Source organism: Oncorhynchus masou, unplaced genomic scaffold (assembly GCF_036934945.1).
Source record: "Oncorhynchus masou masou isolate Uvic2021 unplaced genomic scaffold, UVic_Omas_1.1 unplaced_scaffold_1781, whole genome shotgun sequence".
NCBI classification, from domain to species: domain Eukaryota; kingdom Metazoa; phylum Chordata; class Actinopteri; order Salmoniformes; family Salmonidae; genus Oncorhynchus; species Oncorhynchus masou.
This window is the reverse complement of record NW_027007998.1, coordinates 25,001-37,500: the sequence shown is the minus strand read 5'-3', so window position 1 is coordinate 37,500 and position 12,500 is coordinate 25,001. Positions and strand designations below refer to the sequence as shown.

General features: G+C 50.6%; 1 protein-coding gene across 1 annotated transcript in view; it reads left to right on the top strand.

Moving 5' to 3' along the window:
- Window positions 1-12,500, top strand: part of LOC135532241 (copine-8-like) — a 24,730-nt gene that overhangs the window by 5,575 nt on the left and 6,655 nt on the right. Inside the window, exons 3-4 of the mRNA XM_064959835.1 lie at window positions 8,015-8,061; window positions 8,715-8,896. Coding sequence (XP_064815907.1) covers window positions 8,747-8,896 — 150 coding nt within the window. The 5' untranslated portion in view covers window positions 8,015-8,061; window positions 8,715-8,746. The remainder of the gene's footprint in view (window positions 1-8,014; window positions 8,062-8,714; window positions 8,897-12,500) is intronic.

Below are 12,500 nucleotides of genomic sequence, written 5' to 3'. Positions count from 1 at the left end.
AGTCAGTAGCCCTTCAGCTTTAGTATGTTGACAGTCAGTAGCCCTTCAGCTTTAGTGTGTTGACGGTCAGTAGCCCTTCAGCTTTGGTGTGTTGATGGTCAGTAGCCCTTCAGCTCGTGTGTTGACAGCCGGTAGCCCTTCAGTTTGGGTGTGTTGACGGTCAGTAGCCCTTCAGCTTTGGTGTGTTGACGGTCAGTAGCCCTTCAGCTTTAGTGTGTTGACAGTTAGTAGCCCTTCAGCGTTGGTGTGTTGACAGTCAGTAGCCCTTCAGCTTTAGTGTGTTGACAGTCAGTAGCCCTTCAGCTTTAGTATGTTTACAGTCAGTAGCCCTTCAGCTTTAGTGTGTTGACAGTTGGTAGCCCTTCAGCTTTAATGTGTTGACAGCCGGTAGCCCTTCAGTTTGGGTGTGTTGACAGTCAGTAGCCCTTCAGTTTGGGTGTGTTGGCAGCCGGTAGCCCTTCAATTTGGGTGTGTTGACAGTTAGTAGCCCTTCAGTTTGGGTGTGTTGACAGCAGGTAGCCCTTCAGTTTGGGTGTGTTGACAGTCAGTAGCCCTTCAGTTTGGGTGTGTTGACAGCAGGTAGCCCTTCAGTTTGGGTGTGTTGACAGTCAGTAGCCCTTCAGTTTGGGTGTGTTGACAGCAGGTAGCCCTTCAGTTTGGGTGTGTTGACAGCAGGTAGCCCTTCAGTTTGGGTGTGTTGACAGTCAGTAGCCCTTCAGTTTGGGTGTGTTGACAGCAGGTAGCCCTTCAGTTTGGGTGTGTTGACAGTCAGTAGCCCTTCAGTTTGGGTGTGTTGACAGCAGGTAGCCCTTCAGTTTGGGTGTGTTGACAGTCAGTAGCCCTTCAGTTTGGGTGTGTTGACAGCAGGTAGCCCTTCAGTTTGGGTGTGTTGACAGCCGGCAGCCCTTCAGTTTGGGTGTGTTGACAGTCAGTAGCCCTTCAGTTTGGGTGTGTTGCAGCAGGTAGCCCTTCAGTTTGGGTGTGTTGACAGTCAGTAGCCCTTCAGTTTGGGTGTGTTGACAGCAGGTAGCCCTTCAGTTTGGGTGTGTTGACAGCCGGCAGCCCTTCAGTTTGGGTGTGTTGACAGTTAGTAGTCCTTCAGCTTTAGTGTGTTGACAGCCGGCAGCCCTTCAGGTTGGGTGTGTTGACAGTTAGTAGTCCTTCAGCTTTAGTGTGTTGACAGCCGGCAGCCCTTCAGGTTGGGTGTGTTGACAGTTAGTAGTCCTTCAGCTTTAGTGTGTTGACAGCCGGCAGCCCTTCAGGTTGGGTGTGTTGACAGTTAGTAGTCCTTCAGCTTTAGTGTGTTGACAGCCGGCAGCCCTTCAGGTTGGGTGTGTTGACAGTTAGTAGTCCTTCAGCTTTAGTGTGTTGACAGCCGGCAGCCCTTCAGGTTGGGTGTGTTGACAGTTAGTAGTCCTTCAGCTTTAGTGTGTTGACAGCCGGCAGCCCTTCAGGTTGGGTGTGTTGACAGTTAGTAGTCCTTCAGCTTTAGTGTGTTGACAGTTAGTAGTCCTTCAGCTTTAGTGTGTTGACAGCCGGCAGCCCTTCAGGTTGGGTGTGTTGACAGTTAGTAGTCCTTCAGCTTTAGTGTGTTGACAGTTAGTAGTCCTTCAGCTTTAGTGTGTTGACAGTTAGTAGTCCTTCAGCTTTAGTGTGTTGACAGCCGGCAGCCCTTCAGCTTTAGTGTGTTGACAGTTAGTAGTCCTTCAGCTTTAGTGTGTTGACAGCCGGCAGCCCTTCAGGTTGGGTGTGTTGACAGCCGGCAGCCCTTCAGTTTGGGTGTGTTGACAGTCAGTAGCCCTTCAGTTTGGGTGTGTTGGGTGTGCTGTAACAGGAGTAATGACACGTTCAAGATGAAACATTATCTGATCTTTTCTGGGGAATGAAAGTTGACACAAATTCCTAGGATGAGATGCAGTATTGGTCTATCTACACTTCAAACTGAATAACTAAACTTCAGAAAAAGGTACTCTTCCCAGAGATCTCTCTCTCTCTCTCTGTCTATCACACCCCCTGTCTCTTTCTATCTCACTCTCTCTCTCTCTCTCTATCACACCCCCTGTCTCTTTCTATCTCTCTTTCTGTTTCACTCTCTCTCTATCACACCCCCTGTCTCTTTCTATCTCGCTTTCTGTTTCACTCTCTCTCTCTCTCTATCACACCCCCTGTCTCTTTCTATCTCACTTTCTGTTTCACTCTCTCTCTCTCATCACACCCCCTGTCTCTTTCTATCTCACTTTCTGTTTCTCTCTGTCTCTGTCTCTCTCTCTCTCTCTCTCTCGCTCTCCCTCTCTATCACCCCCCCTCTCTCTCTCTCTCTCTCTTTATCACACCCCATGTCTCTCGCTCTCTCTCAGTCTCACTCTCAAAATCATTCACATTGACTGTAATGGTCGTTCCATACAGGATCACAGTAAATGACTGTAACGATGTGTGCTGAGAGTCGGGAGGCAAGTTCAGGGAGTGAGTGTTTTCATAAATAAACAGAACACAATACAAAAAACGAACAACGCACAGACACGAAACTGAAACAGCGATGCCTGGGGAAGAACCAAAGGGAGTGACAGACATAAGGAAGGAACCAAAGGGAGTGACAGACATAGGGAAGGAACCAAAGGGAGTGACATACAGTGCCTTGCGAAAGTATTCGGCCCCCTTGAACTTTGCGACATTTTGCCACATTTCAGGCTTCAAACATAAAGATATAAAACTGTATTTTTTTGTGATGAATCAACAACAAGTGGGACACAATCATGAAGTGGAACGACATTTATTGGATATTTCAAACTTTTTTAACAAATCAAAAACTGAAGAATTGGGCGTGCAAAATTATTCAGCCCCTTTACTTTCAGTGCAGCAAACTCTCTCCAGAAGTTCAGCGAGGATCTCTGAATGATCCAATGTTGACCTAAATGACTAATGATGATAAATACAATCCACCTGTGTGTAATCAAGTCTCCGTATAAATGCACCTGCACTGTGATAGTCTCAGAGGTCCGTTAAAAGAGCAGAGAGCATCATGAAGAACAAGGAACACACCAGGCAGGTCCGAGATACTGTTGTGAAGAAGTTTAAAGCCGGATTTGGATACAAAAAGATTTCCCAAGCTTTAAACATCCCAAGGAGCACTGTGCAAGCGATAATATTGAAATGGAAGGAGTATCAGACCACTGCAAATCTACCAAGACCTGGCCGTCCCTCTAAACCTTCAGCTCATACAAGGAGAAGATTGATCAGAGATGCAGCCAAGAGGCCCATGATCACTCTGGATGAACTGCAGAGATCTACAGCTGAGGTGGGAGACTCTGTCCATAGGACAACAATCAGTCGTATATTGCACAAATCTGGCCTTTATGGAAGAGTGGCAAGAAGAAAGCCATTTCTTAAAGATATCCATAAAAAGTGTTGTTTAAAGTTTGCCACAAGCCACCTGGGAGACACACCAAATATGTGGAAGAAGGTGCTCTGGTCAGATGAAACCAAAATTGATCTTTTTGGCAACAATGAGAACTGACAAAAAGTTTGAAATATCCAATAAATGTCGTTCCACTTCATGATTTTGTCCCACTTGTTGTTGATTCTTCACAAAAAATACAGTTTTATATCTTTATGTTTGAAGCCTGAAATGTGGCAAAAGGTCGCAAAGTTCAAGGGTGCCGAATACTTTCGCAAGGCACTGTATATAGGGAAGGAACCAAAGGGAGTGACAGACATAGGGAAGGAACCAAAGGGAGTGACATATATAGGGAAGGAACCAAAGGGAGTGACATACATAGGGAAGGAACCAAAGGGAGTGACATATATAGGGAAGGAACCAAAGAGAGTGACATAGATAGGGAAGGAACCAAAGGGAGTGACATATATAGGGAAGGAACCAAAGAGAGTGACAGACATAGGGAAGGAACCAAAGGGAGTGACAGACATAGGGAAGGAACCAAAGGGAGTGACATACATAGGGAAGGAACCAAAGGGAGTGACAGACATAGGGAAGGAACCAAAGGGAGTGACAGACATAGGGAAGGAACCAAAGGGAGTGACAGACATAGGGAAGGAACCAAAGGGAGTGACATACATAGGGAAGGAACCAAAGGGAGTGACAGACATAGGGAAGGAACCAAAGGGAGTGACAGACATAGGGAAGGAACCAAAGAGAGTGACAGACATAGGGAAGGAACCAAAGAGAGTGACAGACATAGGGAAGGAACCAAAGGGAGTGAAATATATAGGGAAGGTAATCAGGGAAGTGATGGAGTCCAGGTGAGTCTGATGACGCTCAAGTGTTCGTAACAACGGTGACAGGTGTGATCCCTAACGAGCAGCCTGGTGACCTAGAGGCCGGAGTGACTCGAGGCCGGTACCCCTTCCCCGGCGCGTTCAGCTCCAGCCGCAGGACGCCAACCAAAGGGACAATCCCATGGATCCGGAGCGGACCGGTCACCCTTGCTGATGCACGGGAACCTGACGCCGGCTTGGGTGCGGGAACTTGACAGACCGGCTGAGGCAAGGGAGCCTGACAGACCGGCTGAGGCAAGGGAACCTGACAGACCGGCTGGGGCACGGGAACCTGACAGACCGGCTGGGGCACGGGAACCTGACAGACCGGCTGGGGCGCAGGAACCTGACAGACCGGCTGGGGCACGGGAACCTGACAGACCGGCTGGGGCGCAGGAACCTGACAGACCGGCTGGGGCACGGGAACCTGACAGACCGGCTGGGGCACGGGAACCTGACAGACCGGCTGGGGCGCAGGAACCTGACAGACCGGCTGGGGCACGGGAACCTGACAGACCGGCTGGGGCGCAGGAACCTGACAGACCGGCTGGGGCACGGGAACCTGACAGCCCGGCTGGGGCACGGGAACCTGACGCCGGCTTGGGTGCGGGAACTTGACAGACCGGCTGAGGCAAGGGAGCCTGACAGACCGGCTGAGGCAAGGGAACCTGACAGACCGGCTGGGGCACGGAACCTGACAGACCGGCTGGGGCACGGGAACCTGACAGACCGGCTGGGGCACGGGAACCTGACAGACCGGCTGGGGCACGGGAACCTGACAGACCGGCTGGGGCACGGGAACCTGACAGACCGGCTGGGGCACGGGAACCTGACGCCGGCTGGGGTGCGGGAACCTGACAGACCGGCTGGGGCACGGGAACCTGACAGCCCGGCTGAGGCAAGGAGCCTGACAGACCGGCTGAGGCACGGAACCTGACAGACCGGCTGGGGCACGGAACCTGACAGACCGGCTGGGGCACGGGAACCTGACAGACCGGCTGGGGCACGGAACCTGACAGACCGGCTGGGGCACGGAACCTGACAGACCGGCTGGGGCACGGGAACCTGACAGACCGGCTGGGGCACGGAACCTGACAGACCGGCTGGGGCACGGGAACCTGACAGACCGGCTGGGGCACGGAACCTGACAGACCGGCTGGGGCACGGGAACCTGACGCCGGCTGGGGTGCGGGAACCTGACAGACCGGCTGGGGCACGGGAACCTGACAGCCCGGCTGAGGCAAGGGAACCTGACAGACCGGCTGGGGCACGGGAACCTGACAGACCGGCTGGGGCACGGGAACCTGACAGACCGGCTGGGGCGCAGGAACCTGACAGACCGGCTGGGGCACGGGAACCTGACAGACCGTGCTGGGGCACGGGAACCTGACAGACCGGCTGGGGCGCAGGAACCTGACAGACCGGCTGGGGCACGGGAACCTGACAACCCGGCTGAGGCACGGGAACCTGACAGACCGGCTGGGGCAAGGGAACCTGACAGACCGGCTGGGGCAAGGGAGCCTGACAGACCGGCTGAGGCACGGGAACCTGACAGACCGGCTGGGGCACGGGAACCTGACAGACCGGCTGGGGCACGGGAACCTGACAGACCGGCTGGGGCGCAGGAACCTGACAGACCGGCTGGGGCACGGGAACCTGACAGCCCGGCTGGGGCGCAGGAACCTGACAGACCGGCTGGGGCACGGAACCTGACAGACCGGCTGGGGCGCAGGAACCTGACAGACCGGCTGGGGCACGGGAACCTGACAGACCGGCTGAGGCAAGGGAGCCTGACAGACCGGCTGAGGCACGGGAACCTGACAGCCCGGCTGGGTCACGGGAACCTGACAGACCGGCTGGGGCGCAGGAACCTGACAGACCGGCTGGGGCACGGAACCTGACAGACCGGCTGGGGCGCAGGAACCTGACAGACCGGCTGGGGCACGGGAACCTGACAGACCGGCTGGGGCACGGGAACCTGACAGACCGGCTGGGGCACGGAACCTGACAGACCGGCTGGGGCGCAGGAACCTGACAGACCGGCTGGGGCACGGGAACCTGACAGACCGGCTGGGGCGCAGGAACCTGACAGACCGGCTGGGGCACGGGAACCTGACAGACCGGCTGGGGCACGGGAACCTGACAGACCGGCTGGGGCACGGGAACCTGACAGACCGGCTGGGTCACGGGAACCTGACAGACCGGCTGGGGCGCAGGAACCTGACAGACCGGCTGGGGCACGGGAACCTGACAGACCGGCTGGGGCGCAGGAACCTGACAGACCGGCTGGGGCACGGGAACCTGACAGACCGGCTGGGGCACGGAACCTGACAGACCGGCTGGGGCACGGAACCTGACAGACCGGCTGGGGCGCAGGAACCTGACAGACCGGCTGGGGCACGGGAACCTGACAGACCGGCTGGGGCGCAGGAACCTGACAGACCGGCTGGGGCACGGGAACCTGACAGACCGGCTGGGGCACGGAACCTGACAGACCGGCTGGGGCACGGGAACCTGACAGACCGGCTGGGGCGCAGGAACCTGACAGACCGGCTGGGGCACGGGAACCTGACAGACCGGCTGGGGCGCAGGAACCTGACAGACCGGCTGGGGCACGGGAACCTGACAGACCGGCTGGGGCACGGGAACCTGACAGACCGGCTGAGGCAAGGGAGCCTGACAGACCGGCTGGGGCACGGGAACCTGACAGACCGGCTGGGGCACGGGAACCTGACAGACCGGCTGGGGCACGGGAACCTGACAGACCGGCTGGGGCACGGGAACCTGACAGACCGGCTGGGGCACGGGAACCTGACAGCCCGGCTGGGGCACGGGAACCTGACAGCCCGGCTGGGGCACGGGAACCTGACAGACCGGCTGAGGCAAGGGAACCTGACAGACCGGCTGGGGCACGGGAACCTGACAGCCCGGCTGGGGCACGGGAACCTGACAGCCCGGCTGGGGCACGGGAACCTGACAGCCCGGCTGAGGCACGGGAACCTGACAGACCGGCTGGGGCACGGGAACCTGACAGACCGGCTGAGGCAGGGGAACCTGACAGACCGGCTGGGGCGCTGGAACGCTGTTGCGCATTCTTCACCACATTGTTTGTGTGGAGGGAACCATTTCAGATTATCAGTGATGTGTACGCCGAGGAACTTGAAGCTTTTCAGCTTTTCCACTGTCTATAGTCCTCCAGCAGTCTAATTGGATTAGGATTCTGTTTCCCTTAAATGCTCCAGCAGTCTAATTGGATTAGGATTATGTTTCCCTTAAATGCTCCAGCAGTCTAATTGGGTTAGGATTCTGTTTCTCTATAGTGCTCCAGCAGTCTATTTGGGTTAGGATTCTTTTCTGTCTAATTGCTTGTTATCCACCGCTGGACCCCTGGACCTCCCCCACCCTCTCACCCCTCTCCCCCTTCGCCTCACCCCCCTTGCCTCCCTCTTCCTCTTGCCCTTCTCCCCCTTCACCTAATGTGTGTGTGTGTGCGTGCGTGTGTGTGTGTGCGTTTGTGCGTGCGTGTGTCTGTATGTGTGTGTATGTGCGTGTGTGTGTGTAAGTGTGTGTGTGTGTGTGTGTGTGTGCGTGTGTGCGGTGTGTGCGTGCGTGGTGTGTGTGTGTGTGCGTGTGTGCGTGTGTGCGTGTGTGTAGAAGATCTTGAGTGTTCTGTGTATCTTAATGTGTAGGTGTGTAATGGAGTTTGACTTGTTGTAACATTCACTCTCCATGCCCAATTCAGGACCCAAATAAATTTCACTGTGGCCATTGATTTCACCGCGTCTAATGGTGAGTGATTATAAAACCTGTGTACATGAAAGGGCAAGAATGAATGGTGAGAGAGAGAGAGAGAGAGAGAGAGAGAGAGAGAGAGAGAGAGAGAGAGAGAGAGAGAGAGAGAGAGAGAGAGAGAGAGAGAGAGAGAGAGAGAGAGAGAGAGAGAGATGCACACTCAAAACCTGTGAGAGTTTCATTCTGGCCCATGGTCAATACCACCATGCTGTGCCCCCAACTGGTAGAGTCAGAGCCCAAATGGCGCCCCATTCCCCTATCTCTCTGGTCAAAAGTAGTTCACTATAAAGGGAATATGGTGCCATTTGGAACGCAGGACTTCCCACAGGCTAAAAGCCCACACTTAATTGTAATCACTCCACTTAATGTAGTTAGTTTATTCTTAGAGCCTCTAGAAGTGTATTTCTGTTTCCTACCATTCCATTGTGTGATGGGGTTGGTGAGAGCAGGCAATAGTTCATCTCTGAGGGGTTGAAGAGTGGAAGAGTTCTGAATCGTTGTTGTTTTGAGCTGCGTTATGGTTAGGGGTTAGGGTTGAACTGGGATGTGGACATGAAGTTAAGGTTAGTTGAAGCTAAATTCCAGACCCCCTTCCTCACCAATGGACAACGTGATCATATGTTGACCTCTGCCCTTTGCGCCCTCCCTAGGTAACCCGTCCCAGTCCACCTCCCTCCACTACATGAACCCGTACCAGATGAATGCCTATGCCATGGCCCTGAAGGCTGTAGGGGAGATCATCCAGGACTATGACAGTGATAAGATGTTCCCTGCTCTGGGGTTCGGAGCCAAGCTGCCCCCTGATGGACAGGTCTCACACGAGTTCCCTCTGGTGAGTCAAACACAGAGCTCTTTCTGGTCGCTTGGCACTGAACTGAAATTGACTTAACTGGACTGAACTGAACTGAAGTAGACTGAACTGGAATAAACTGGACTAAATTGAAATGGAATGAACTAAACTGGACTAAACTGAAATAGACTGAACTGGACTGAACTGGATTAAACTGAAATGGACTAAACTGAACTGGACTGAACTGAACTGGACTGAACTGGACTGAACTGAACTGGACTGAACTGAAATGGACTGAAATGAACTGAACTGAACTAAACTGGACTAAATTGAAATGGACTGAACTGAAATGAACTGAACTGAACTAAACTAATCTAAACTGAAATAGACTGAACTGAAATGGACTGAACTAAACTGGACTAAACTGGACTGGACTCAACTGAAATGGACTGAACTGAAATGGACTTTAATAAATGGACCACTAGACACTTTAAATAACGCCCCTTTAATAATGTTTACATATCTTACATTACTCATCTCATATGTATATACTGTATTTTATACCATCTACTGCATCTTGCCTATATCACTCATCCATATATGTATATGTACATATTCTTACTCCATCCCTTTATATTTGTGTGTATTAGGTAGTTGTTGAGGAAATGCTAGATGACTTGTTAGATTTTTGTATATAAGGTAGTTGTTGGGGAATTGTTAGATTACTTGTTAGATATTACTGCACTGTCGGAACTAGAAGCACAAGCATTTCGCTACACTCGCATTAACATTTACTGACCATGCGTATGTGACCAAAAACATCTGCTGACCATGCGTATGTGACCAATAACATCTGCTGACCATGCGTATGTGACCAATAACATCTGCTGACCATGCGTATGTGACCAATAACATCTGCTGACCATGCGTATGTGACCAATAACATCTGCTGACCATGTGTATGTGACCAATAACATCTGCTGACCATGTGTATGTGACCAATAACATATACTAACCATGTGTATGTGACCAATAACATCTGCTAACCATGTGTATGTGACCAATAACATCTGCTGACCATGCGTATGTGGCCAATAACATTTTATTTGATGTGATTTTTACTTACCACATTCAGCTAATGATGTCCACTCCAGAAAGAAGATATTGATTGACTAAATACAAGAGATTAGACCATGTTGATTGTTTCTCCTCTCTAGAACGACAACATAGAGAATGCCTACTGTAATGGTGTAGATTAGGGATGGGCAACGTTGTTTTCATTTTTTTTTATGTAGGGACTCAGTTGGGGTCTCAACTTACTGTTAAGAGTTAAAATACACCAGGTGCCATTTCAAAATGTGTTTGTGCAGCAGCAGTTTTTCTCTTGATATGTCAGTCACTGGTCGTCACTCAATTAGCCCATGTCGGGTAAAATGTTTTACATTGGTAAGTTAGTCTAGCAGCCAGCTATCTAAACCTGTAGTAATCACAGTCAAATTACCTTCACTCTCACTCAGATATTAAAAACTGCAAACATTTCTCCCCACTCTATGACAAAATGTGTAGAATTCAGTAGAGGCTCCTCGGCGGAGGCGCTAGCACTGCTAGCTAGCACTGCAGTGCATAAAATGTGGTGATTGGTTCACTCAAAGAGAGACAAAGAATTCATTTAATTTCTTCAACAATGAAGAAGCAAGAGAGAGCTAGAGAGATACTTATACTGAACAAAAATATAAACGCAACATGCAACAATTTTAAAGATTTTACTGAGTTTGTATTTGTATTTATTAGGGATCCCCATTAGCTGTTGCCAAGTCAGCAGCTACTCTTCCTGGGGTCCAAACACATTAAGGCACTTACATCACACATAAAACAAAAGATAAGACAGTAGATCATATAACATTATTACACCACTACACATCTACAGTACAAAATGTACCATACCACCATACTACATTATTTCAATGTACGTGTGTTTAGAGTGCTCGTGTTTGTGTGCGTATGCGCGTGTCTATACCTGTGTGTGTGTCTCGTCACAGTCCCTGCTGTTCCATAAGGTGTATTTGTATCAGTTTTTAAATCTGATTCTACTGCTGCATCAGTACTGTGCACCTCCCATAGTCTGTCCTGGACGTGGGGACTGTGAAGAGACCTCTGGTGGCACCTCTTGTGGGGTATGAATGGGTGTCCGAGCTGTGTGTTAGTCGTTTAAACAGACAGCTCGGTGCATTCAGCTTGTCAACACTTTTTACAAAACCAAGTAGCGATGAAGTCGACCTCTCCTCCACTTTGAGCCAGATTGACATGAATATTATTCATATTAGCTCCCTGTGTACATTTGAGGTCCAGCCGTGCTGCCCTGTTCTGAGCCATTTATCATTTTCCTAAGTCCATTTTTGTGGCACCTGACGACACGACTGAACAGTATTCAACCCACTGTTCCTAGGCCGTCATTGTAAATAAGTATTTGTTCTTAATTAACTGACTTGCCTAGTTAAATAAAGGTTACATTAAAATTAAAACAATTGAAAAAAAAAATCATCAGGCCCTAATCTATGGATTTAAAAAAAATCCCAGATACCTTAAAATAAATGGGCCTCACAATAGGCTTCAGGATATTATCACGGTATCTCTGTGCATTCAAATTGCCATCGATAAAATGCAATTGTATTGGTTGTCCATAGTTTATGCATGCCCATACCATAACCCCATCGCCACCATGGGGCACTCTGTTCACAATGTTGACATCAGCAAACCACTCGCCCACATGACACCATACACATGGTCTGCGGTTGTGAGACTGGATAGACGTACTGCCAAACTCTCTAAAACGATGTTGGAGGCGGCTTATGGTAGAGTAGTTAAACGTCAATTATCTGGCAACAGCTCTGGTGGACATCCCTGCAGTCAGCTTGCCAATTGCACACTCCCTCAAAAATTGAGACATCTGGAGCATTGTGTTGCGTGACAAAACTGCACATTTTAGAGTGGCCTTTTATTGTCCCCGGCACAAGGTGCACCTGTGTAATGATCATGCCGTTTAATCAGACCTGTCAGGTGGAGGGATTTTCTTTGCAAAGGACAAATGCTCACCAACAGCGATGTAAAATACATGTGCATATGGAACGTTTCCACTCATGAAACATGGGATCGACACTTTATATATGTTTGTTCTGTGTTGCTAGCCAGTTTAGCTCACTCACCCAGCTCAAACAGAGAGGGATGCTATGTTACCTAGCTGGATATGGCTATCTTAAAATGAAACTTTTTATATTTACAATGACAGCCTACCCTGTTAAAACCCAGACGGCGCTGGGCAAATTGTGCGGCACCCTATGTGACTCCCAATCACGGCCAGATGTGATACAGACTAGATTTGAACCAGGGACTGTAGTGACTCCTCTTGCACTGAGATGCAGTTCCTTAGACCGCTGCGCCACTGGGAGCTTGTTGCACAGCAACAGATGGAGAAAACCTACACCAGTCGATTAATTCAGTTCAACAATAATCTTCATTTTAATTTGACTTTACAAACAACAAGCTTAATTGGAGTTGATTATCTCTGAACCAAGGCCCATATAAAATAACTTAACTTGCTGAGGTAGGCTATGTGGCTGAACAACATCTTTCACTAGAAAACGAAAAT